The sequence below is a fragment of the Patagioenas fasciata genome, chromosome 8 (assembly GCF_037038585.1).
Source record: "Patagioenas fasciata isolate bPatFas1 chromosome 8, bPatFas1.hap1, whole genome shotgun sequence".
NCBI lineage: Eukaryota > Metazoa > Chordata > Aves > Columbiformes > Columbidae > Patagioenas > Patagioenas fasciata.
Genome location: NC_092527.1, coordinates 27,432,433 through 27,459,784, shown reverse-complemented (window position 1 = coordinate 27,459,784; position 27,352 = coordinate 27,432,433). Strand labels below are relative to the sequence as shown.

The following is a 27,352-nucleotide window of genomic DNA, read 5'->3' as shown; positions in this document are numbered from 1 at the left end:
CAATTTTTACTTTCTTAGTCTTTGACAATGACAGTGAAGGAGAGGGGAAATTACTGAGATTTTTTTTCTTCATTTGTAATACAGTAAGAAAAAAATCAGATGCATTTGGAACTGGAAAGGAAACTCTCCTTATTTTTCATCTCTCATGTTAGGAATAATAACTCCTTTTCTACCTTTACTGTACGATGTGATAGATGGCTTCAGTGTGACAGTAAACGTCCTCATTCCTTAATAAAACAATATTCTTCAAAAGCTTTCAGGATCAGTGAGTCAGAAAAAAATGTTAAAATTCTGCTAGCATGTGTTTAGGGCTGAGTTTGACTGAAAAATTCAATTCCTTTTCAGCAAGGTTAACACTGAATGAAACCCGTACTATGTCTCAATAAATGTGTATTCTCCACTTGGGCTTTCAACAACAGTATGCATGAGACAGAAGTTTTCAAATCTAAACGAGTATTTGCAAATAGGAATGCTACATAGGGTTTCTTTATGGTAAAGAACGTCATGTAACCATTACAATTTTGAGTGGTCTCATGTAACACAGTTCATTTTGCTGTCTGCCAGTAAACCTTACACAACTTTGCTTTTAAAAATAAAAGAACAGAGGTTGTAATATTAATTCTTCAAGTCAACAACTGGACGGAAAGAGATTGCTCCTGAGAAACTTCCTATTAGGCTGGAATTTCACATGGGGACTAGCTCTTCTATCACTTACTAATAAACTTAGTCCCTAAAGGCTCCAATTAGGTATTAGAACATAGTGATAACAGGCATTGTAAATGTGCAGGACAAATCTTCCCTAAGGGAGTACAATACAGTATTGTTTTAAAAAAGCTAGTAATTTCTTAAAATAGCTTTACAGACATAGCAGACTATTACTAACTTTGGCCTAGATCCTGCAGTGAAAAAAGCAAGAAATTAGCTCCTTTTGTAAAAGCCCGTTAAAAATGTAAGTCCTTGTTACAAATCGGAAGTTTTTTTCACTTTGAGCAAAAAAACAAGGTAGCTTGCAGTTGATGCTGAAACTCTGCTTTGGGAGTTACTAGCCATATAGCATAAAATACTGTTAAGAACACTTCAAAGCCGAAGTGCCATAAACAACACACATATACAAATAGAAATCTGCTCATTGACCTGGCTGATGAAGTAGTCACTGACAACTGATCAAACCTTTGATTTAGGTCATGTACACAGCATTATCTGAGGTGTATGAAGCCAGATAACTGCATGGACCCTTCCCAGAAGCAGTGGCTTGCTGGCCAGCACAGCTGGCTGGAGGACTGTCCTGTCTTTTGGTCTACACTGACCTTTGCCCATGGCCTGAAGCTCCTTTCCCATTACCATAGGTGCGAACAGCACTTTGCACACACGTTTCTCGGGAGTGGTAGGAAAGATGGCTTTTTTCAAAACTAGGCTCCCCACTTGTATAATTTTTTCAGCTCCTAATTTTCCAACCCCTGCCCAGGCTGGTAGCACCCGCTTTGCACTGCGGCTCGTCCTTGGCGCATCTGTTTTTCCCCCTCAATTAGCGGATACCCAACGGGGGCTGAGGGTATCGCGGTTCAGCGCGGCGAGCGCAGGTTCCAGCGGCGCAGGGACCTCCCTGGGGCTGCGGCTGCCGGCGGGCGCGGGGGCGGCCCCGGACCCCGGCGGGGGCTGCGCCCGGTGGGTGGCAGAGGGAGGAGGGGGCCTGGTGCGCGCCGCGGGGTCCGCCCAGCGCCGCCGCTGCACGGGCTGCGGCAGGAAAGGAGCGGCGGCTCCTCGGAGGAGGAGGAAGGGGAGGGGGGGTCCCTCTGAGCGGAGCCGGCCGCAGCGAGAGGCGCGGCGAGGCGGGGCGGGCGCAGGAGGCGTGGAGGGGACCGCGGCGCCCGCGGAGCGGCGCGGAGTGCCGCGTGCCATGCGCGTCGCGGAGCGGCGGGCGCGGCAGCTGGCGGCTCGCTCGCTGGCTCAGCATGCGCGGGCTGTGCCGCCGCCTTTGCCTGGTGGCCGCCGTGCTGGGGCTGTGCGGGGGCAGCAGGAACTGCCCCGACCTCATCGTGGACCGCTGCCTCTGCGCCGCCGAGCGCTCCAAGGGGCCCGGCCGCCCGGCCCTCCGCATCAAAGTGGTCTGCAGCGGCGGCGACTTGGTGGAAACTTTGCAGCCCGCCGTGCTGCCCAACCGCACCGTGTCCCTGTGAGTACGGCCCGCGGGGTAGCGCGCACCTGGCGGCGGCTGCCCCGGGATTCCCCCCGCGGGAGGCGCTGACATGGGACAGAGGGTGCCGCGAAGGAGAGGGGTGTGTGTGGGGAATGTGCGCTCCTGGGCGCGGGGGGCCCCTCAGCGTGGCCGAACCCACCGCCCAGACAGCTACCGCAGGAGCGGGCGGAACCCCTCCGCTGAGACTATAACCCCGGCCTGGCTTTTAAAAAGTATGCGAGAGTTTCTGAGTTGGTTCGCTTTTTTTTGGTTTTTGTTTTTTTTTTTTTTCCCTCTGTTTGGAAACTCTTGCTGGCTTTTTGGTCGAGCGGAGGAAGCTGGGCTTACCGTGATGTAAATTGCATGCTGCTGTGTGTGGTGGTTTGGGAAATGTCAGTGCTAGTAGAACTGATGGAGCTCCCTGATGCACCTTTCTGCCGGTGGCGGGATGGGCTCAGACTATCCGGGCAATAAATGAATGGTAACGATAATGGTAAACTGCCCTCTGGAGCTCTGTGTAATTAACTGTTTTCCCCCTTCTCTCTCGTCTCCTCTCAATAAAGTTTGGAATTTATGTCTTCTTTTTTTAACAAGAGTTTGTGTACAACCGTTTGAAACGACCCAATCTCCAATATTGTTTTGAGTTGCCTGGTAATTGAAAATGACTCACAGCTTGGTTTTTTTTTTTTTTTTTTTTCTTTTCACCAAGTGACTTGGAAATAGGGTATGATGTTTTGTTGCCTGTTGCATGTAGTTAAACTTAAATAAATGATATTTATTGTAAATAAAGTAGTAGAATGTTTTGTAGCTGGAACATTAAGTATAGGTGAAAGTGATGTCCCTGTAATGGACCCAAGCAGTAACAGCTCTGTGACATTTAGCCTTTACATCATGCACATATCAACACCTCTTTTACTCTTGAATTTAGTTCTGTTGACAATTCCTGCTGTGAACATCTCCACTGTTCACTGAATTTTCTTTAAGTCAACGCTTTTAGGAGACAACTGGTAAAGATCGTAATTTATAACATCTGGAGAGTTTGTAAATGTACAGATGTGCTGTGTATGCTTCAGTTCAGTTTTAGCTATAACTGTTGAGTGACTTGATGTTGATTAGCTGTCTGCTGGTTATTCATTTGGGAAACTTTTACTTGTTAATATACAGGATATAATAACTATATTTCCTGGTAAATTTTAGTAGGCTGGCTTAGAATAAAATCATTACATCAATGCAAGTTTTGGCCTAGGAGATAAATTCAGTGCTACTTTTCTGGTTTATATAACTGGCTGTTTAGCTATAGTTTGTACTCCCCAAAAAGTATATAATGTCAACAGCTTTTTCCATTACTTAAAGATCTAGAAACTCTCACACACAGCATGTCTGCAAGGGTTTTTCTTCTTAAGCATTGATTTACAGGGTTCTATTTAGTTTTGTGTTTTTGTTTTTTTTCCTAAGAAATTTTTCTTTTGACAAGGTAAGTACCAGTGGCTGAATCCAGCTAAACATAAGATCACCAGAAGTATGTATTCACTGTAATGAAAAGAAATTGAATTGGAAACAGAAGTGAGAAAAGACGAGGAGGGGAAGTGGTGCATTTGAAGTGGTAGGTGGGAGTTTTTGGTCAATTAGATGTAGGATTTAAGGCACCAGAAATAAACTTGATACTACCACCCTAAACATGCGCATTTCAGGTAAGGCTTGTATTTCTTAGAAAGATACCATGCTATTTCTTTTAAACTTAATTACAAATAGCCATTGATCTAAAAGCTGATTAGCCGTCCTTAGTTGATATAAAACATACACATAATTGCTTTTTGTTGTATTTCACATGAGTAAGTACAGTAACACGTATCACCTAAACTTATCCCTTTCCTTTTACTGTCTTGTCTGTTTGTGATGTGGTGTGTTGTGGTTTTTTTTTTCCCTCAATAAGTAAATGTAAGGTTAATCTTGAATGTAAAAAGACTGTTTACAACAAATCTGTGTTAGAGTCATAATAATTTTTGGTAGCTGGAATATACAGATGACAATTTGATTGAATGTGTCAAAGATTTTCCAGAATAATCTGGTTTTGATTAATTAAATTACACTTGTGAGATTTGGCCAGCTGCAGAAAATGATAAAAAGCTCAGACACTAGTGCTCACATTTGTTTATGTAGCTGGGTGGAAGATTTGGGCAAAAGAGAATGTTCTAGTAGATGCTGCCTCCTTCCATTCAGTTTTATGGGCCCACAGAGGGAAACATACGGAACATAACCTTTCAGATTGCTTTAACAATTAAGAAATATAGAGGTGAATAATGAGATGTATGCTCAGATGCAGTAACACATTAAAGAAACAATGTAACAAATTGTTTTTCTTGGGTAGATTAAGTAATCTTATATGTCTCTACATTATATAGGAATGCTGCTTCTCTAGTGGCATTTTGTTCTGGAAGGGAATATCAAAGCCAAATTGTTATAACACTTCTACTGATATGACAGGGGAATTACCTCTGCTATATCTATTAAGCCATTAAAGGATGAAGTTATGGATGTGTTACACTTTGTTTACACGCTAGGTGATGTTGCTTATCAGCAAATTTAAGAAGTTATTATTTGTTAGTTTCATTTTTTTTTCACCTAAGTGGCCATGGAACTTGACTGAGTATGACTATTTAGTCTCTTTGTGGCATATGTTTACCAAATTATCATTACTGAAAATATTTCTAACACAGTCATGCACAGTGACTACAAACTAGTGTGAAGTCACTGAAGAAACACATATTCTTGGCAGGTTCGGACCAATTATTTCCAGCTTATGAGGTGGGAAGTTTGCATATTTACTCTGAAATCATATGAACACTAGAGTTATTCAGTGCTGTCTGAATGCTCCCGGTAATAAACAATCACACTAGAAATAAAACCAAAATATAAGCTGGTAAAGCAACTATCCCCTCATCTTTATTTTAAATTAAAACCCCAAACACCCCAGCTTGTTCTGGACCCTGTTTCCTTGTCTTTATTTAGTATTTTACTACTTTGGAAATGAGACTCAAGTGGTTAGCTGTAGCTTCACAAAGTATTTCAATGTATTTTGTTAAAAGGAATTCTAGCCCTTATTGATTTGCAATGTGTATTCCTGTGCCTTGTGTATCGGGGCAGCACTGAAATAAGGGAGTTACTCTTTTCCATGAAAAATACAGCTATTGAATCAGTGATTTATGAGATCTCTCCCCACTTCACTTTCAGTAGGCAATGGAAATGTAGACCCAACAAGGAGGAGTCATCTCCTTTCAGGATAATATAGTTTTCTTAGTTTAAGCTTTATGGCTGAATACTTGGGAATTCTTACATTGAAGCTATACTTTACATATTTTTTTTTTTTAAATTGCATGATTTGGTTGTTGAAGTGTAACTCTAGAGAAAAAGATTATTTGCAATTTTCTTTCTCTGCTGTGCTAATGGAAATTTTAGTTATTAAACTTGTGATTAGCTGAGATTTGGGCTGTATGGAATATTGCCACTTTTTGCAATGTGGAAGTACTGCAGTAGGAAATTTCAGAAATTAGCAGATTAGATTATCTTCTGATTTATTCCATGTAAACTGGACAGTAATTAGTAGTTAGTTACTATCTGTACTCTTCCCCCCCCCACCCTGCCCCCTGTCAAATGATGTTAAAAAGTTTATCTTTTAGTTCTTAGAAGCTCTCGGTTTGTTACATGACTTGATATCACTGGGCAGAACATACTTTGAAGTTACAAATTCGGACAGTTTCTAATAATAGCATTGCTATTTTTTATCCTCCCTCTTAATTCAAAAGGAAGTCCAGCATTTATACCAAAAGTTGTTATTTTTACAGATCTTACCCACAGATACACCTGTGGAAATCTGATGTTTTGGCTGTCATGATAGAAATGAAACTAATTTAAGGTAGTGTATGGATCATAGTGATTCCCCATCATATAGAAATCTTCATATCTATGCATTTCTTTTGACTTTGGATTGGAGGTTGTCTCACATTCTTAAAATTTTGATTTCAGAGTGAGGCTACATGACTCCAGTGGTAATCTACAGCTATAATACATACAAAAGTGTTTTCATCATCAAAGCAATTAACAAACATTAACTAGTTTTCTGAAAGCAGCATTGCCTCGCTTTTCTCTGTCCCAAAATTACTTTTGTCACGTTCATTTTTGTCATGTCTACTGGAATTTATTTAAAGTTATTATATTACTATATTTATTTTATGCCCAGTCTTTTACACTCCTATACTTGGTTTAGAACATATCAATATGGTTTGTTTAATTTAAGCATCTTGCTGTAAAAATAGATCACAAGAATGTTCTTTATGTTCCAAAGAGCTTAGAGTTTAAGCTGGCCAAAGCAAACAAAACAAAAATTGAAGAAAGGATGAACCAAAAATATTGTTCAGTAGTTTTATCTCTCCATCTTAAAATGCACATATTTTTCTTTATTGCTATGAGATCTTTCGTAGTATTTCTATTTTGTAAATAACCGAGTGATTAACGAATGTAGGCTACTTCTCACTATAAAGGGTTTCACAAAGATTTTCACCTTGGTTAGCTTCCTGTATTCACTCAGAGTAGCAGAAACAAAGAGTAAAAAACAGGTTTCCTGCTGCATTATTTATGTGTGTATACATATTTATACATGCCTTCTTCAAAACTCCTAAAAAAAAAAAAAAAAGCTAGTTTAAAACCAGCTTGCTGTTGTGAAAGAAACTCCTAACATAAAGCGAACTGACATAAAATACATGTAAGACTTGGAAGGTCTGGATGAGATGTTTGGGGAGAGCAAAATAAAAAGAAGAGAAAAACACTAGAGGTGTAATATCTTTAGATATTAGTCTCGTCTTCCATGATATTTCATGGAATAGATACAATTAGAGCAGCCATAAAATACCATAACTGAAAATACTTTATTTTTCTTTATATTATTTCTGACACGGGAAAGTCTTTACCTGAATTCACTTGTCTTCTTCGTATGACTTTCTTTTGACGCAACTGATGCCTAGCATTTCTGGAAATTTTACCACAAGAGGAGAGTAAAAAAGTTTCTGTAACGACAAACAGAATTCTGTTTGGAAATAATGTCCAAAATAAAATAAGGGCTGCTTTAATAGTTAGCAGATTAACAAATCATATTGAGGTTTCTTTCCGTATTTATCCTTCCTAATCTATGAATGTCATGAGGTGAAACAGTGCCATGTATTCTCCTGGTGCTTTTAAGTTCTTAATGTAACTTCCTTTGAGTAAAGCAGTTTGTGGAAGAGAATGGGAGGAGAATGTTTGGAAACAGATAAAAGTTTTTTGCAGTATTGAACCATTCATTAATTTGGTAATTTCATGTAGAAACCAAGTCCTTTTATTTTTCCTGCATATTTGCAGTATTGTGCGTTTACGCTTAGTTTCTTTCCAGAGGTGAAAATAAACTGGTGAAGACAAACAGGACACTGATGCATGTGGGAAGGGACTTTTATCATATAAGTATATATCTGATACCTATTTAGAAGTCCTAAATGATGCTGAGACTTTATGATACGTATGATTTGTCAGTTCATTGGCTACTGAGCTTGTTTTCCTTAAGCAGGAAGAGATTTAGTGTATGTCACTGGTTCTTTCTTTTTTCTAGGTTAACCAAATATTCATAAAACCTATTTAATTTTAACTGTCTGAAGATATGAGGAACAGATATTTGTTTCTGAATTGTAGATATTCTCATTTGATGTTGTGGTAAGGTAGTAGCCAGGGAGAAGGTGATTTACGTATATAGAGTTTCCCTTTATAGGAAGCTGCACGAGTTGCTACCCCTTGGGACCAAAGTGCTGTCAGCCGTTAAAATAGACTGTTCTTTAAAGATTTGAAAATGTAGCTCTTTTTTTGCTTTATTTTGTTTTAGAAGGCATACTGAAATGTTTTCTCAAAATACATATCCTGACAGAATTATAAGATGTGAGGTGAGGTGAAGAGTGGGGAGTGATGGGGAAAGGACTCTTAAAACAAACCTGAATAACTAGAATGAAAGGTTCGGAAGAATGTTATTAAATTGAAGCTTTAAACATTTAATATTTTATAGATTCTCCTTTTTCTGTCTCTTCAGAGGTTTAAGATCACAAATCTTATTTGTTTGATTCTGTACAACGACAGGATCATATTAGCTCCTGTGAGTCTGGAAGCGCATTTATTCCTTTGCCAGTTGACCAGACCCAGAAGGTTTCTGGGCAGAAATAGCCAGTGACACTGCTTTCTTGTGTGAAGTTTCTCCGTATTTGGGACCCTCTGTCATTACAAATTTTGCAGCTGTTGAATCCAACCATGCTCCAGATAATCCATTCCTACTTTCCTCATTGCTGTCTTTAGTAATTTTATAATACAGAGCTAGCATGAATCTGAAAGTTAAAGTGTAGAGCATCCTTACCGAGCCAGAGGTTCTCCTCTAACAGCCAACAGGAAGTACACATTCACATATATGAAGCTTACAGACTTCTTTGTACACGACTGAGAGTCAGAGATTCATGCCAGCTTGGTTTTCACTACTTTGTGATGTTTGTGCATGTTTTCAAGAATCACTGTTTATGCTCTTTGACTTAGATTTTTTTGAGGAAAAATTGCATATTGATTTCTAAGCTTCCTCTGTCTTCCTGATAGACTAGCCGAACATACAGAACATGAAAAGGTTGGGCATGTGCTTCTCTATGCAACTAAGATTAGCTTTGATCAATCACAAATTCACTGGCAAGTTCTAGACTTTTCAAATACTATTTGGCTAAAACCTCTGTATTATTTATAATATTGACTTTTTTTTTTTCAGTTTCCTTTGGCAATTACATAATACAGAGAACACACAGTTCAGCTTTGGTTCTTATTTTTGTGTCAATGTGCTGTTCTTCACCCTTCTCTTAAAATCAGTTCCAACTGTGGTTTTGTGCCTGGGACTGATTTAGGAATACTCTGAAGGTATGGTTAGTCATATGAAAAGCCTGCTTTGCAGTTTCTGTTATAGTCTCATAGACTTGTTGACAGTTTCTTCTCTGTACTTAGTTGGATATAATCTTACCTAAACAGCAGTATGTCAGATGTATAAACCATTCTGCCAATAAAGTAAACACACAGTGGTTCATGGGTATGATGCTCATAGACCCATAAATCTTTGCAAAAACCTGAGATTTATTCTAGATTGCATGGAATTTAGATTTACTGATAACTATGCATAAGTAAGCAAATTGTTTTAAACTTGTATTTTAAGCTTTCCTTTGATGAGTGGCTGTCTTCCGAAATGGTTATTAATCAAAACTCATGAAGTATATATACTGTAGGCTTTGTATAACACAAAATGAAGTTCAATGGATTTTGTAAGTTATTAAGGTATCATTATGGTTTTCAAGTAACCTGATAACTCAGGGCCTCCAAATTACGGACATTTATGATTCTCCTTGTTTATTGAGGAATTACTGTGATTTCTTCCTTCTAATAGCAATCAAGACAATGTCTCGCCATAAAACCCTTCTCTTTATGTTATGGGATGGACTGTTCCAGAGAGTGCGTGTTTTATTAACAGAAGTATAAACTGAGAGGGTAAAGTTTTTATCTGTACTGTAAACTGTAACTTCAAAAATGAACAAACTACATCATAGAATGTAAAATAAGGTTAAAACTAGCACTAACCAAATCAGGCTGGAAAATTTGAAGAGAAGCATAGATTTAATGAAATGATTGAACACTTAACATTACTATATAGTAGTAGTTCCCTGGCAACAGTTATTTCGCTATCTGTATTCCAAATTAATGTATATAGTATCAATTTCTTGGAGAGCAGAGGGGTGGAAGAAGAGTATAACCTGTTTGTGAGCAACTTTATTAATACAGTAGGTTTTACAGAAATTTCAGAGGAAGTTTACTGAAAAGGTCCTGGTGCATCAGGAAGCCTACCTGCATTTGAGAGAGAGGGAGAAGAAAAACAAGTTATTGTCAATCTTGAGGAATCAAATTCACCAGCACTCCTTAGTGATGGAATTTTTACATATCAACATGTGTCGTATCAGGGGAGCTTTGCATGCTGAGAAAAATTCTTAATGCTTTTTGTCTTCCATAGTCCATTCTTTGTGCTTGGACCCATCAGCCTTTATTCCCAGAACCTTTTAATTGTGCCATTTCCTTTTTATTGTTGTTGTTGTTAATATTATTGTTATTATTGTTGTTGCGTTGATACTTGTCCCTATTTTTTCTTTTCTTCTGCATCTTGCTTTTGGTCACTGCTTACATGTATTGCACACTTTACTGCAAATGCATTTCTAAAAATGGAGAAAACCTATCTCCCTCCTCATCAACTCTGTTCTTGGTCCTCTGGCATGGTCCAGTTCTCTGCCAGCCTCTGCACTTTCACTGCTGTGTGCTGCAGCTTTTGCTTTCAGCTCACAGTCTCCACCACTTCTTTAGTCTTGCTTAATTTTCCAGTTTCTTCTCCTTTTCTAAGACCCTCCATTACATCTTCCCTCATCACCTTTGATCCTTGACTCGTTTTATGCTTCTCTTCTGAACTTACTGAGTGGAACTGAAATGAGTGAGGAAATGGGTGCTCAGAGAGATACAGATTAAGTCCTGGAGTTCAGTGATGCCTGGAATTGGGGCCAGGCAAATGGAGTTGATCCTATTACACACCTTACAAACAAGAAAAATGTTTGAATTTGTAGCTCTACCTCCTTACAGAGTTTATCATTAAAACTGCAGCCAGCAGAGTAGAGAAGTCTGAATGTGGTTGTGTCAAGCAGTAGTTTTATATCGACCCACCAAACGTATTGCTGTTGATCAGAGGGCACAGTCACAATGATCAGGTTTGCTTTCCACCCCCAGCATTGTGTATTGTTTAGAAGGGAAGAGGAAAACTTAATTTCCAGTTTTCTCTACACCTTTGTGACAACATTCAAACAACATCGCAACTGCCTTTCTGAAACTGAAGTGTGTATAACACATGTAATTATAGTAGTAAAGATGAAATCTCAATATGTGCTGTTATTCTCATTGCAGTTCTTGAGGCAGAAAACGAAACTTTTCGATGTGTGGGCAAATCTAAGCTTAAGGAATTGCATTCCTCTCTCTTGTGATATAGCTAGTGTTATTCACATTTTATCATGCAGCTCTATCTTAAATTATATCATGTTAATGAACTGTTCTCAGCTATAGGTGTGGCAGTGGACAGATTCATACTACTTTTGCAAAAGCCACCATTTTCTATCCATACTACATATAGGATACACAGGAAAGGAAACACAGTCAAAATGCACGAAACAAAGCACGCTTTCCATTGGAAGAAAACAATATGTTATTCCCTCAGTAATGAAATGTCATCGTTATAGGGTTTTTGTACTGGGCAAATATTTTGTGAATTGTATTGTACCAACATTTTCATCATTAGCCCTATTGATTACTAGAGTCCGTGGAGGAGTCATATGTCATCGCATCTACAGCAAGTTATTTGTCTGTAGAGGGAGAATAGTAAAATTTTGTCATGTTATGATTCAGGTAACTCTTTGAAGTATGATATCGTGATTGTTTAAAGGAATTTGAATTGCATGGTACTCAGAAAACAGAGCCAAGCTGTGGGAATTACAACACCAGATATTCAGGTTGCTATTAAACTACTGATGCATGTGAGAATAGTATCTATAGTTAGGTTTTTTATGGGGAGTTTTCCTCCATGTTTGGTAACAAGAGACTCTAGGAAAATTAATAGCTCTTTTCCTTGGTTATACCATATAGGAGTCTTGTGGAGGGAAGTTCCTTACTTTTTTTCTTTTACTGTTGGGAGACTTTGGGTAAGAATGTAAGTCCATCCAGTGTGAGCAGGAAGCCATCTTTAAGGTTGTGTGTTTTTTTTTTTTTTCTGATGGTCATACTTTCCTTTGCTTTCCTTTCTTTAGCAATGGTGCTGAGAGGGTTTGAGGACCTGTTCTTTGTGGACTCTGAGTATACCTCAGGAAGAGCAGAGAAGCACAGTGTTTGAGATGTGAACATCAGAAAATGACATGATGTAAATCATAGATGTTTCATATTTATCTATTTGTATGATTTAATGTGTGTTTTAAATGTATGCAAACTGCTGTTCATGCTCAATAAAGACTTATTTGACTTATTTATATACTTGCTGGTCCTCATGGAGCTATAGCAGATATTCTAGTGCTAATGTCTTTAGTTTAGACAGAAAAAGAAACAACGAGATTTGCAGAAAAAGGGAAACCAATTTTTCTAAAGCTTTTCTTTGTCTTTCCTTTTACTTCTATAATAAAAGGATGAATAATGAAATTCCTAATGCTTAAAACGGGGAGAAAACCCCACATTAATGGTCATTTATTGTTGTACTATTCATAATTCTCTCAACTTTCTACATAATTACATGTAAATAACAATGTAGAGAGTCAACAATATAGATTGATGAAGCAAAAAATAACTATAAGAGTTAAATAACTGTAATAAATTCTAATATTCTGCATTTAGAGCAAATGAAGTTACCACTTGAAAGTACTTCTTGTTTATTGATTATCCATATAAACCTGCTTCTAATAAACTACTCTTTCAGAAACAATTCTTATTAATTAATTTGTGTCTATATTTAATAACTAGTCCATTAGTGAATTGGTCCGTAAAATGGTCTTCATAACAATTTTACACAGTTAAACAGTAAATTGCTGACTAGCACAACATAATTTTAGGATAAATAATAGAGTAGTATTGCTAATTGGACAAAATGACTTTAAATATCCTTCATACTTTTTCATGTATTGTTAATAAGACTGAGGGAGCTGTTTGCTTAAATCTGCCTGTAATCAAATGCTACGTTTGTATTTTCTGTAGGTACTTTTGAAGAAATCATGTCAACTGTTGGTATCATTATTATGGCTACTTTACAAATGGGATACTTGGTTACCAAGCTTTTTGATAATGAAGAGGGATTAGATGCCAAGACCTAGTTTGGAATAGATTAGAACAAATAATTTTTTAATGCTAGCTTTCAAGAGTACTGCTTTAGCTGAGGCAGAGTGATTGTTTTAAACAAATAAAATCCCACAAGTAATCATTTATTAAATAGCACTGAAGTGTGTGTGTGTGTTTTTTTTTTCTCTGAAAGTAGCTGTCAAAATGGTGATATTGAATTATATGTTGAGCCAGTGGTTCCATGTTATTAGTTAGTCTATAAGCCTTTTCAGTTGGCTGGTGTTTCCTTCTTGAAATTGGAATAGCTAATAAAGCTTCAGAAGAAGCTTTAGGCTGAAGAACTGGGGCAGCTGGGTTTCCCATCTGCTTTTACTTGCTGCGTTGCTGTTTTGTCTGAATTTTCAGTTACTAATGTTGAACCAGCACCCTGTCTCTAGTTTAGAAGTGTTTAAAAGCAGGTGCATAGGGTAAAGTAGCAGTGTGAGATTTCCCAGAAGGATCTTCTAGTGTCCATCCCAACTCAGGGTTGTAGTTCATGTGGATTTAATTTGCCAAAATGGATTGTTTTTCCACAGCCTGGTCCAGCGCCCCCACAAGAAGTGGCAAGAAGTATCACAGCTCAACTGCATGCTGGCAAGGAACGTCCTCCTTTTGTTTATTTCGTAGCTTCAAGAATTCAAAACTCTTTCTAATTTGTTTCAGCCAGAGCTGATGTGGTTATCAAACTCAGGAAAATGGACGAGGTTCTGTCTTCAGTGGGGGAACCCATCTCTCTACTTTTCTCTTGTTATTGTTAGTCACTGTCAGCAAGCTGAAAGGCAAGGGGGTGATGAAATTTAAAGAAGTAAAATTAATTTATACTATTAATAGTATGCTTCCTTGTATATTATCAACATTGTGTTTAACTTTATGAAAGGAGAGCAGTGATAAAACATTTTTATAACCAAAATCATTACTGTTAACTCAGTCCATGGGGAAATGCATTGGTCTTCTAAGAGAAAAAAAAAGGAAGCCCTACTCCTGCTTTTAACATTTTGGATTAATGAAAAGTGAATAAAAGCTGAAGTCAGTTTTCTCCTTAGTTGGCCTAGTTTTTCGTGGCAGATTGATAGATTTTCCTGCTTCGCTCTGTGTTCCTGCAGAATAAGTCCATCTTCAATTTTCTTTGTGTGTAGAGGCCGATATTTTGTGCTTTCTTTTAGTTGTTGGCACTGTGGAAAGGAGAGAGGGAGAAGGTCTGACTGAGAGAAAAACCTATTAAATTGCGATAACAGCATGCCAGTGAAAAAGGGTTTTGGAAGAGGTAAATGGCTTTAAAAGATAAAGAGTCCTGGTCGATTGGTCATTTTATTTTTTTTTTATCTGTTCAAAATAATTTTGATCGATATTGATGCTGGCAATGTATTTGTTCAGAAAGACTGCAGCATGTCTCTGCTGATAGCCACTTTGCTTGAGTTAAGCTTCAGTTTTGTCTTTCTGTGTATTCTTTAGTTCCCAGCATTAAGCCTTATCACATGCAATGATAGTTTAGTAGATTTTGTTACAGAGTATGGGTCACCACTCTACTCATATAAGACTAGAAAGAAATTGGTAAAAAAAACCAGAAGTGGAAAAATTTGCATTTTGAGCTTGAATTTGTTGACTGGAGGGAAACAAAGGTAAAAATATTGACAATGTTATTTTAAACTGGATTACTCTTTTTAGCTGATCTAGAAGCCTTTTTGTAATGATCCCTTCTTGAGGTACATCTACACATCATCTCTGCAGGACATGCATGAGGCTGATGCTCTGAATATCTGTTTTTTTTTTGTGTAGGCTGTCCACAATACCTCTGTGTTTCATCCCTGTCTCTGGGCAGCCTGCTATGCTCTTTCCTTTTATTTGCTGCTTTGTTCTGCACCATTTTTGTTATTTCTTGCTATACTGTTTCTTTTTAAGGTGTTTATTGGGGGGCTGTGGTGTAGTGTTGGTTTTTTTTGTTTTTTTTTTTTTTTTTGGTTGGTTTGTTTGTTTGTTTTTTAATTGTTTGCTTTTTTGTTTGTTTGTTTTGTGTTTTGTTGTTGTTGGTTGTTGTTGTGTTTTTGTTTGTTTGTTTTTCCCAAACCTGTAGATTATGTGGGCCACCTTCCAGGAACTGACCAGCAACCAAGTCTTCTCCTTGAGCCTTTAGTAGGGAAGCCTTTGCCAGTGCTGACCATTTGGGGTGCCTCATGTCTGCCAGACTGACCCTAAACGAGGAGATGTTTAGAGATAGAATTATAAAGTACTTACACCCCATCAACTGGTTTGGCATTTCTTACAGTAGGGCAAAATGCTTCAAATTCAGATCACTTCCCTGTATTGATCTATGTGAATGGTTTGAAGATTTGCAGACCTCACAGACAAGACCCTGCCAAGACAGAGACAGATCTGCTCTGCCAAACACTTTCTATATGTCTGGAGAAATGTGTCCATTGCCGACAGCGAGTCAGAATCGAAGGCTGTCCTGCAGTCGCAGGGGATGCTGTGGGATGCTAATGGGTTCCCCAGCCCTGAATGAGGCTGTGGTTATAGGGAAATTGCTGTATTGTAATAGAAGTTATTCTGCAGAAAAGGACATTGATCACTGAACAAATAATGTTTTATTAGCATTAGTTTGCCAGTGCTTCAGAGAATAAAGAATGAGGGGCATGAGTGAGAATATGAGTTGATATCTTGAATTTATGAGTACTCTGTTAGCTGTCTTAGCCTTTTCTTCCTCTACTTTTCTGTGGTTTTCCCTGAGTTTCTGTGATTGAGAAGCAGATTCCTATAAAATCAAGATAAAATTCAGTAGTGACAAATGCTAAGTGAAAAAGGGTGTGTGGAACATTTTAACTTATGCATTGATTGATTGACTTCGAACTAGACACTTATTCTCTGCAGGAGATACACCCTGTGAAAATGAGGGCTTGGCGGTAGTCAACATGAGTAACAGTATGAAACATCTTGTTCCCACTGTGTAAGCCCACAGTGGTGCATCTGCATCTTGGAGACTGTTTACTGTTCTGGTTCTTCCATGTCAAAAGGGCACAACAGGACAAGAAAAGGTACAGAAATGTGCAGTTATGGAAAAGCTTGTGTGTGAGGAATGATGAATAGCTGAGGGAATTTTATCCTGGAAACCTCTATGGTACATGAAAAGTGAATAGGAAAGGTTATACAGTGTTTTCCATAGTATAGGACTGAGGAGGCAACAATTTATTGGATTGGAGTTTCATGAGGAATAAAAAGCAGGCTAGCTGCAGAGCTACTTTCTGTAGTTTTTGTGTTCATGTATCTTCTTTTGAACACTGTCAAAGACAGGACAGTGAACTAAATAGACTCCTGTCTGACCTGCTTCTGATGACTTGTTGCTGTTCAGTATATTTATTCATGATCCAGATGGAAAATATAAAGTTCTCAGAAGACAGAGTCATGAGGAACGATTGCAGCCTGGGGCAGCTCTGTAGAGTAACCACGATAACTTGGCGAGCTGGACTCAATAGATCAATATTCATTTTAACATGGCCAAGAACATTGTCATACATCCAGAACAAAGAAAGTAGTCTGCACTTGCATGTTCCAGAAGACAGTTCCAAAATTGTCTCACTGAAAAGCAATTAATTATAATGGTGCATAATCAGTTAAACATCTGTTCCTGGTGTGATATTACTAAAAGTGCACTGATAATATCATCTTGGATCCAGAAGCAGGGAATAAAAAACAGTATTTAGGAGTAAGTATTACTTTTGTTTGCTGCTACTGAGAAAAACAGGACTAGAAAAAGATGTTATAAATATATTTAAAAATTTCAAGGATGATTTAAGAACTAGAAAATATGTGTTGTATGCTTAAATATATTCTCATAAATCTCTTTTATTTGTTTGAGGCTAAGAGGTTATTTGATCATGTCCCATAGTTGAGTATACAGAAAAAAGATGTCTGATATCAATGGAAAGTAATGAGATACAGTCATTGAGAGCTCAAAACAAATGCATTCAGAATAAGAATGCGAATGGAGATCGAAATGAGAGTAATTAACCTTTGGAAGACATCAGGACTGTGATGGATACTTTGTTCTTAGATTGAGAAGTTAGTGGCTTGATGTGCTTTTTACTGAGAGAGGTTCTTTGCATTATGTGACATGATCATATTGGTCTCTTCTGAGCATTAAGATAAATGAGCTGGTGAAAAGCCAATTCTAGTATGTATTCACACATACTTCTATGAATACTACCAAAACCATGATTTAAGTATTTTTGGGTATTGCCATAGAAATATCAAGAGAATCTGTGCAATGTTTCTTTCTGTATGGGAGAAGCTGACAATGTAGTATAATATTTGTAAAAATGTGACTAATTTTTTTAAAACAGAAGCAGAATCATGGTAATATCAAAATAATTTTGTTGACTGTACGGTAGTACACACTTTTTTTGGAAATACTCAACACTGGAGAGTTTCCGAGTATCTTTTGGCTTGACACTGGCAAATGTGTTCACCAGGTGTACTTCATCTGTGAAAGTTCTTCTGCTTTGAATTCTGCCAAATACACTATAATTTAACTCTTGAGATGTTGAATCCAGTGAGTTTAGATGTGTTTGTTTAATATTTGGTGTTCCCCAAATAATTAATTTCTCCTTCAGATTTAATCCTCACCACTTTACCTACAAAATACTGACAACAAAAAAGTTATTAGCATAAGAAGTTGCAGTTTAAAACTAATCAGACTATGTCTGCACACTTCTTTAATTACTTATATTTCTGTTTTCCCTGTCTGTTCCTGCCAGTAGGATTTTTATTGGGTGGTGTGTGTTGGTAAAAGGGATGCTACTAAAAAGCCGTATAGCTCTAAGTCAGTGTATAGCAGCTTTACTGCAGAGATGAAAGTCATGAAGAACTTTTTTATTTTAATGTTACCATCCTTTGATCTTTAAGTTACTCATTAAGTTTAATGTTTCAATAGCTACTGTTTTTAAAGTTTTCCCCTGTACCCTGTATTTTAAATCTTAAAAAAAAAAGTGCTTTCTGTAATTTGGCAATGTTTCTTTCCCGTACTAGGAAGTGCAAACTTTTAGCCGTATTAAAAAGATTTCGTCTTCGTCTTTCTCAGTATTTTTTTTTTGTAATTTATACGACAATGAAGTACTATGTTAAACTTTGTAAAGACAGGCTAAACAAGTTAAATGTCTGCTCTTTTCACATTGGTTTCAATCAGGTTTACAGCTACTTGGAGAACCTACAACTACAGCTTGTGTGTGTGGAATGAGTATGTTTTACCTACTGAAATGACAACTGTTTGAAAGAACATATTAATCACCCTGAGGATTCACTGGTAAATTCTTATGTAATCTGGGATTATTTTTGTATTATTGATGGATAATCTCTTGTGTAAAAGGTATAAAGGTGTACATTATATTACACCAAAATTCTAACCCCAAAGGACTAATCCAAGGTATTAGGGGAACAGAGAAATTTTCATGCTGACAGTTCTTTAATCGTGAATGCTTTCGAGATAAGTTACTGTTGCTTCAGTTTTTAAAGATATTTGGAGGGTATTTCAGAATGCAGCTAGCTTTCAGCTTTCTTCTTCATAAAACATTACCACTAATCATTTGAAATGAAATTAGAATACAATGCATAGCTGCTGGGGTAAGGGGTTATGCTTAAAAAAAACCACCACAAACCCTCACCACTTAAAATCAGCAAGCTTTTTTCTTCTCAGTAACTTCAAACTGCATGATTGGCTTTCTTAGACAACGTGCAAAGTATTATAAAAGTATTCAAGAGGAAAGTCCTTTGCCAGAATTCGTTAGCAGGATCTTAAAATGTTTTTGTGGCATGTATGCTGCAGGTGTTAGAGGAAGCTGCTGGTCCCTTGCTCTAGATACGTAGACAATGCACAAATTGACTTAATGTTAGTATTTACCAGAATCTGTAGTCTGGTCTAAAGCTAAATTCACGCTGTTTTTATCTGTAATATTTGTTGTTCTGAGTATGTAGTTGAAAATAAATGAAAATTTTGTTATATATATGATACAAATGATTTATGGAATCAAAGTTCATGTTCTATTTTGATAGCTCACTCTCATTTTTGTGCTGGTAACCTATATGTTGCAGTTGTTCATAAGTTACCCTCAATATTTGGGAACAGTAAAAAAAAAAACACAGACAAAAAAAACCAACAACAAAACCAAACCAAACACCACAAAATGAAACACCTCACTGAGTCAGACTGATGGTCCTCTAGGCAAATACTATGTCTCTAAAAACTTTCATTTTAAAAGTATGAATTTAGGTTACGGGATTTTATTTTTGAGATTATAGGGAAAAAAATACAAAAACATGAAAGGGATCAGTGGTGATGCATAGCTTGTAGGAAAGCAGCAAACTGCTAAACATCATGCAGATTCAGATGAATATTATCAATGTAGTGAAATACCATCCTTCAAGTAAATAATGGATACTTCTTTAGTTGCATGGTGAAGGCTTAATGATTAATCTGCTCTTCTTTGAAGCCTATTGCATTTTCATGTCTACCTATCCTTTTATTACCATTTTCTTCCATTATAGTAATGCAAAGAAAAACGTTTATTCTGGATTTCTTGCACATGTTGTAAGGGAAATGGCCAAGCAATTTATTTCTTTTGTGCATAAAAAGTCATGGATAACGTGATAAAATGGCAACAGCTCTTGGTAACAAACAAAAGTGTTGCTGCATTGCTTTACCAGGCCTGACCAAAGAAATGGCAGAGGTGTGAGAGGGAGAGGTTTGGGGGAGGCCAGTTGTCTTGGGTTTTCAGTGTTTACAAAAAGTTCCTTCCAAGCATGGAAGCTCAGTAATGTATAAGAAAATTAACTGAGTGTCTGCTGTGTTTTTGCCTGTACTTTCATCTGATATCCTAAGGGATGGGGCAGTGGTGACCAGAAGGGAGTATTTCCTTTTCTGCTGTGATGACACTTGACGGCAAGAAGGTATGGTGCCTTAATCTGCCTGGAAATTTCATCTGAGGCTATTTGCCTGGGATTTCCAGGCACTCAGCAGCTGGGCAGAAGAGGTGGTGATGAGCAGGCACCATGCAGACTGGGGTGTTTGTGCAGGGGTCTAGCACAGGCAGCACGGTGGATCTGTGGGGAGAAAGAGCTGGTGCTGAGGATTGGGCATCCATCCTAGAGAGGTTTCAGTTTTTACTTTGGAATGTTAAATGCTGCTGTAGAACTCCATTATATGGACTATGAGGACATGCAGGAGTGTGTGTTTGTATTTAATTTCAGACTAGCTCTAGTCTGATCTCACAGGCTGAATGTTCCTCTCTTTCTGAAAGGCATTAGGTGCATTCCTGGAGCAGAACTTGAACTTGATTTCACCCTCCAATAAATCCCATCAGTGCTGTCAGGGGCTGTTCTGGGCTGCAAACCGAAGCACAGAAGTGGGGATGAGCAGGATTCCCTTCAAAGCGCAGTCATGTCCTGAGCTCAACACGATGGTAGCATGGGAACACATCGTGGTGGGTGCTGAAAGACCAGAAGGGGTGGTGCAGATTTTCATACAGGCTAAACACAATGAATTTCCAAACCTGAATTCTCAAACAAAAAGAAAACAAAACAAAACCTCACCAAATTCCCCAACTAACTGTATGGAAGCAATGACCAGGGGGAGGTCTGGATTAAAGCCCTTTTTAATTTCTATTATCTTTTCTATAGTTAAAAGATATTTGAGTTCTCTTTGGGGAACAAATGGACTAGGCAGATCTTCAAAGCTCTGGCCAACACACAATCCTGTCACATGTACTTGAAAATTACTTGAAGTAGTTTTATTTATTAGTTCAAAAATTCAGAGAGATTCTACATTATTTCTGTACACAAAATTCCTCAGTGCATATCTGGCTTACACTATGACATGACTGAAGTCATCAAAGTGCCCCGGATGAAATGATTTTGGATATTTACTAGGATCAATTCTGAAATGTCCACTGAAATTTGTATTGCCTATAAAATGAAATAGTGGCACTGAGAAGCATTCAGAAATGTTTTTAAAAAATCAGCTAACTTGTTCTTATTTGCTGGTATTATGGATAGTGCATTTTGAAATGATTAAGGTGTTTGAAAAAGGAAGGAACTAGTTCTATTTTCAAAATGCTTTGTTTCTTGCAATGTTATGATTCCGTATTACTTCAGCTGATGACCAGGATATAACTTAAAAGGCTGGGTAGATAAAAAGGACAAAGGCTGGAACAGCAAAATGAGAAACTGTTTAATCACAGTTGTTACTTAAGATCTCTGACAATCTTCTGACTTTGACATTTAATGGATTCTTAGGACAGATTAATTCTTCTTACATTCATATTCATTGATTTACTACAGTGAATTGTAATTGTAACATGTTAGATACAAGATACATGGAGTATTTGAACTAACACATATAGGTTAAACATCCTTCTATTGAAAGAAAGAAATTATAGAAAGCAGCATTATGTCATCAGAGTTCAAGTTTTGTACTACCGCAGGTCAATATTCAGGGGATTAGGTTTTTGCTAGTTTGTTTAAGCTATGGGCGGGGTCTCAGACTTGAGTTTCAGAAGTCTCTGTTGCCTCTCAATCAGCCCTGCAGTGCACCTTTGAAGTAGGCCCTTTACCTTTAGGGCTGCATGTTCTAAATGAATAATCTTTAAATAAATACACTAATTTCAAGTTGTTAAAAGCGTCTTTTCTCATGAAATTTCGTTAGCTGTGAAAGGGAGCTGATATATTTCGCAGTTTTTTAAATAATTGTATTGCATAGAAGATGGTAGGAAAGTACTTAAAAAAAAATTGCTGTTTTTTCCCCATTTTTTTTCTCCTTTTTTTTTTTTTTTTTTCTGGAATGGTTTTAATCAAAACTGATCTAACACTTCTAGATGGTCTTCTAGCTGTAGCTGACACTAGCCAGTATAAATCTGGCCTACTACCTACAGCAAAGTAAGTCTAGAAGTAAACCTGCCAGCCACAGGAGTGCTTAGTCATTGTACATTAGAATATGTGTAACACACTTAAGAAAAAAAAAACTTGTGCACTATTTTGCATTTTGGGGAGTTCTTATCAAGTTCATATGTTTGCTGATCAGTTGTTCTCATCTTCTGCAGAAGCTGGGATCACATCTCATTTCAGTAAGGTTTTGGGTCCTTCTTGATCAGCTTTGAAGTCCATTCCTGACTGTCTGCATCCAAGCTGGCAAAAGTAGCTTCCCTCCTTGTGGCCCTGCTCTGCATTGAAGTGTTGATCTGGAGACAGAGGTTCTGATGAAAAAAATAAGCATAAGAAGAGTGACATTGATGTTTTCAAATGGTCAGTTATGTATTAAAAATGATAGGTGTGGGCCTGAATGTCAGTTAAGGACAAGAATGTGATGGATATGAACAAATATGCTATGGTGATTCAAATGTTTCTGCATGAAAAGCCATTATTATTGTTTATTTATGAAGTACCATGAAGATGTGCTGGATTTCATAAATAATATGAGAAGTAAAAGGCAAATCTGCTTACATTATCAAGGCTTTTTGAGTATTGGTTCAGTTCAGCAGTACTTACTCAAGAACAGAATTATACCTTTTTTTGGGTGGATTTATATATGATAGCTGATGGATGGCTATATTGGATCAACATGGTTCTGAGATTGCCTCAGTCGTTTTATCCCACAAATAAGTTGATTGGTGCAAGGTATTCAGTAGACTTTGAAGGCAATACAGGAATACCAAGTCTTCAAATACATGTTAATTACAGTAATAATATTTTGAAAGTCTGGGGACCAGAAAAAATGATTCCCAGAAGGAAGACAAGAGTTCCAACAAATTAACCTTCAAAGAAAAATTTCAAGTATAATGAAATAAAAAACCTCTATGGATGGTGATAGATCAAAATTATGATATAGTTGCAAGAGCGTGGATTTTGACTCTCTCTGTTAGAAGACAAGAGAATTAAATGAAGGATGTATTTTAAAATACTTCAGTGGCAGGGCTCTTTCTTAACATGGGTCATTATCATGAGCCATATATTATTTTTGATACTTTTATTAGATGCTTATGCACTGAACCCAGAAAAAGTAAAAGTTTTTCAAATGTCTCAGGAGACAAGAAGTAGGTCCAAATGTTTTCCTTGGCGTGCATAAGGATTGGCAGGATTTGGTGCATAATTTGTGTTTTTAAACTGTTCACATTTTCATAGAATCATAGAATTGTTTGGGTTCAAAGGGATCTTAAAGATCATCTAGTTTCAACCCCCTGCCATGGGCAGGGACACCTTCCACTAGACCAGGTTGCTTGAAGTCCCATCCAACCTGGCCTTGAACACTTCCAGGGAAGGGGCATCCACAGCTTCTCTGGGCAGCCTGTTCCTGTGCCTCACCACCCTCATGGTGAAGAATTTCTTCCATATATCTAATCTAAATTTCTTTCAGTTTAAAGCCATCACCCTTTCTCCTATCAATCCATGTCCTTATAAAAAGTCCCTCTTCAGCTTTCTTGTAGGTCCCTTTTAGGTACTGAAAGGCCACAATAAGGTCCACCTGGAGCCTTCTCCAGGCTGAACAATCCCAACTCTCTCAGCCTGTCTTTATAGAAGAGGTGCTCCAGCCCTCTTATCATCATTGTGGCCCTGCTCTGGTCTTGCTCCAACAGGTCCATGTCCTTGCACTTGCTACTGAGTGCTAATAAAAAATCACTATTTGCCTGTTAGGCACTCTTGGATTAAAAAAAACCCCTATTTTTACTTTAACTTTTTTTTTATATACAAATATTGGAATAGAACAATGTTTCTCTTTTTAAAAACAATAACAGATCTCTATTTAAATAAATTTACTGCATAAGTCACCTAGAAAAGAGAAAGCTTCCATTTTTCCCTTTCTATATTGTGATGACATTTTTGAGTTCTAACAAACTCATCCGACAAATTTTTACACTTGGACTATATAAAGCCTAGTTAATAGCCCTTCTTACCTCTTTTTGACACAAGTGAAACTGGAAAAACTCAGTACTCTGAGCTTTGAAGGGTGATGTGATTAGAGACATAATCCCTATTAAGCGAAGAGTGAATAACATGGATGCATAAACATAAAGAGCAAATACATTGACAGGATGTAATGAGCACTAAACTTAAGAGGGAGCTTTTAATGAAATCGGAGAGGAGGTGAAGTGTAGGAAGTAAAATTTAAGTATGGCACAAATATTACTTATGAAAACATCATTATTTTCAGAAAAGTTTTCCGTTGCAGTATAAAAAATAAAACCAAGTTAAATAGTCTGAGATAAAGTTCTTTGATTGAAATAAAAATACCGAAATGAAGCAGGAAATTTAGTTGGTATGAAAGATAAAATTGGTAAAACAAAACAATACTTATAAAATGATATCTAAATGCATGGAGTGAAACTGTCAAAGCAGTTAATGTAGTCCTTTAAAAGGAAATTTGGAAAAGAAAATGTACAATGAGAAAATATTTTTATACTCGAGTAGATTAAAAGGGCTGCAGGCATATATTAATTGATGTTATAGAGTAATAAGCTAATTGAGGACAGACTTTCAACAATGTGGGGTTTTTGTCATTCCTTTGAAGTGTGTAGTATTTCACACGGTCAGAAACAAGGTTCTCAAAGTATAATAAAATATATCAATCAGCAATATAATTCCTGTATTTGTGTGTTGTGTACTAGCAAAAAGCATCCAGGAATGTATTTTAAATGCTAGGAAAATGCAGGAAAACCCTCATGAATGCTGATAAACTAGTTAGCTTATGCTGCTGTTTTTCTTTTGATAATTTGCTAAGTGTTGACCTATTAAACAAAGTTCATACCCTTTTTATATTTATTGGCATATGTAAGCTGCCATTTTAATAGAACTTGTGCTCAGGACAATATATGCAGGGTAATATTTATTTTGGCTTTTTAGCAGGTTCAGGTCAGCTGCACATTTTGTTATTTTACTTTTTCCTTCCCTCCACTTCCCTTAAGTCAGGAGCCACAGCTTCCTGTAATGTGGCTTTCAGATATTCTCTAAGGAAATTGAATTTCTAGATTCAAAAGCTGCCCATCTCAAGTTCAAGAGCTCTTCTTTCTTCATGAAAACATATTTATGTAACTATATAGCTTAGGAAAATTTTAATCAGCCTTATGAAAGTTCTTTCTCTTTAAACATAGTAGGAAAGCTGAAGGAATTTAAAGATAAAGGCACATTGTTAAGTTTATAACACTGTCTTGAAGGTTCATAATAACACCATAGGATTTAGGAATTTAAATTCCTTTTATTATAGAATCAAAACCACCCCTAAGCATATAAAATATTTTGCCTAGTTTACAGACTTAACATTCCAAAGCAGGATAGCCAAGAGCTCCACTTTTGTTTTGAGCTTATGGAACTATTAGAAGCTTGGTAGCCTTCCCTGTGGAACAGAGGGAATGTTGTAGAGTACCGAGTCCAGTTGGCAGGCAAACTTTGTGTATTTTTTTATAAGTTATGCTGCTTGTTAGAAAGCAAGATACTGGAATTTTCTCTTCTGTAAGTGATAATTAATTTGGGAATGGATAATGCTGGTGCTGATTTGTAGTTGATTTTTCTGCTCATTCTTTTTGAAACTGTGCAGCTACAAAATATGCAATATAAACTATGCAGCTAGAAATTGTACTTGTCTAATGAATGTTAAATGCCATGGGCTAATACAGCTTATAAAATCTTGTTGCAAGGTTAAAGAAATGCAAACGAAATAATATCACATGTACTGTATAAGCTTGTTGATACAATGTCATTTTAGTTATATTCAAACTAAATAAGAAATCTGTTAATCTTATTTTTGAATACCTCTTAAAGCCCACAATAATTTTGTATATATTTTTTAAAAATTATGTAATAAATTGCTATGTAAATTTGTAACTGCTGACTAGTCAGTGGTTAGCTGATGATTTACAGATGGGAGTGAGATGATCCAGATTGTAGGCCAAGGAGCTTTTTATAGTTCTGGTATATCATTTGGATAAAATTACAACCGTGGACCCTTTAAAAGAAGGGTGATCAAGCAGTTAAAGTGGGGTACGTCTTGTTAGGTTACTAAATCTGTTCTTCATTTGGGTATGGTGAATATGGTGAAACTTGCTAACACATTCATTGAAACATCTATCTCTCAGGCATTTCTGATACTGAAATCTAAAAAGTGTGAGAAAGTCATAAAAAGTTAATTCACAGTTATAATTTCAATCTGATCCAGTTAAGTATTTGCCTCAGTTACCTCTGTCCTGCGTCTTCTCCCCTTGCCTCCTTCTGTCTGTTGTCTGTAGACCAGGACCTCTCTTCCACATTTAACTGTAGGTGGTGAGAGTCTTCCTCAGGTGCTGAGCTGAGGGAGGCAAGAGCTTATTCTGATGATGGTTCCTAAAGCACATGTTGATACCTTGCATTGGTAGAATGGAGACTTTCTGCGAATATTGTAGCTCTGTGCAAAGAGTTTATTTTGGTGAGCAATTTCCTAGAAATGTGAAAAAGACATTGATAAACTGATTTTCTAGATTTCAGTGAGACTTGCATAGCTCATTGGTAATATTCAATATGAGCAAGAGTGGCAGACTCAAGTATGAAATCAGTATAATTTAAGATGATTGAAAGTGGCAGGCTCAGGTATGAAGACGTACTTGTACTTTTTAAGCCTCTTTTAAAAGGATTCTTTTCAGTCTGTAAAAGTACAAAAGCAGAAATAATACTCAAGATAAAAAATGTCTTAAATAAAATGGCAAATAGCAAAGTACAACATACAGAGCAGCCCTACCATTCTTCCTTTATAGTCATGTGCAAGGGAATGTTATAACTTTTGTTGCTTGCTATTGAATAATGTCACTAGCTTTATAAATATGCGGTATGGAGATAAGTTGAAGAAAACCTCTCTCCAAGTTTGGAATTTTGAACAACAGTAATCTGTTATAAACAGAATCAGTGTTTGTGGTGACATCTATGCAATCTTGATGATACTTGTGTTGCTCGCTCAGGTAGTGTTAACTGCGTTCTGAATGGTTTTCATATTTTGTTGACATCCCCAAATGAGATTGGTATTTGACTCTTTTGTTCGGTTTAACGCTAAGGTATTTCAGGAAGTTGTTATGCATTAATTTTGCCTATTTTTTTTTTTAATTATTATTCCCTTCCTCCCCTCTTTCTTGATAGTTGAACTCAAACAGATGCTATGGCTATGAAGGTATCCTTAAAGTTCTCATATCAACTTTATAAATAGTCTTTAAA

At 37.1% G+C, this 27,352-nt stretch overlaps 1 protein-coding gene across 3 annotated transcripts in view; it reads left to right on the top strand.

Annotated features, from left to right (window-relative positions):
• The first annotated feature begins 1,790 nt into the window (after positions 1 to 1,790).
• The window catches only part of LOC136104483 (adhesion G protein-coupled receptor A3-like), a 274,176-nt gene continuing 248,614 nt past the window's right edge, over positions 1,791 to 27,352 (top strand). For 2 of the 3 annotated variants that reach the window (XM_071812031.1, XM_071812032.1), the window contains exon 1: positions 1,835 to 2,173. In XM_071812031.1, coding sequence (XP_071668132.1) covers positions 1,953 to 2,173 — 221 coding nt within the window. In that variant the 5' untranslated portion in view covers positions 1,835 to 1,952. Of the gene's footprint in view, positions 2,174 to 27,352 lie in introns of all 3 variants that reach the window. The other variant, XM_065843492.2, reaches the window with a different exon arrangement.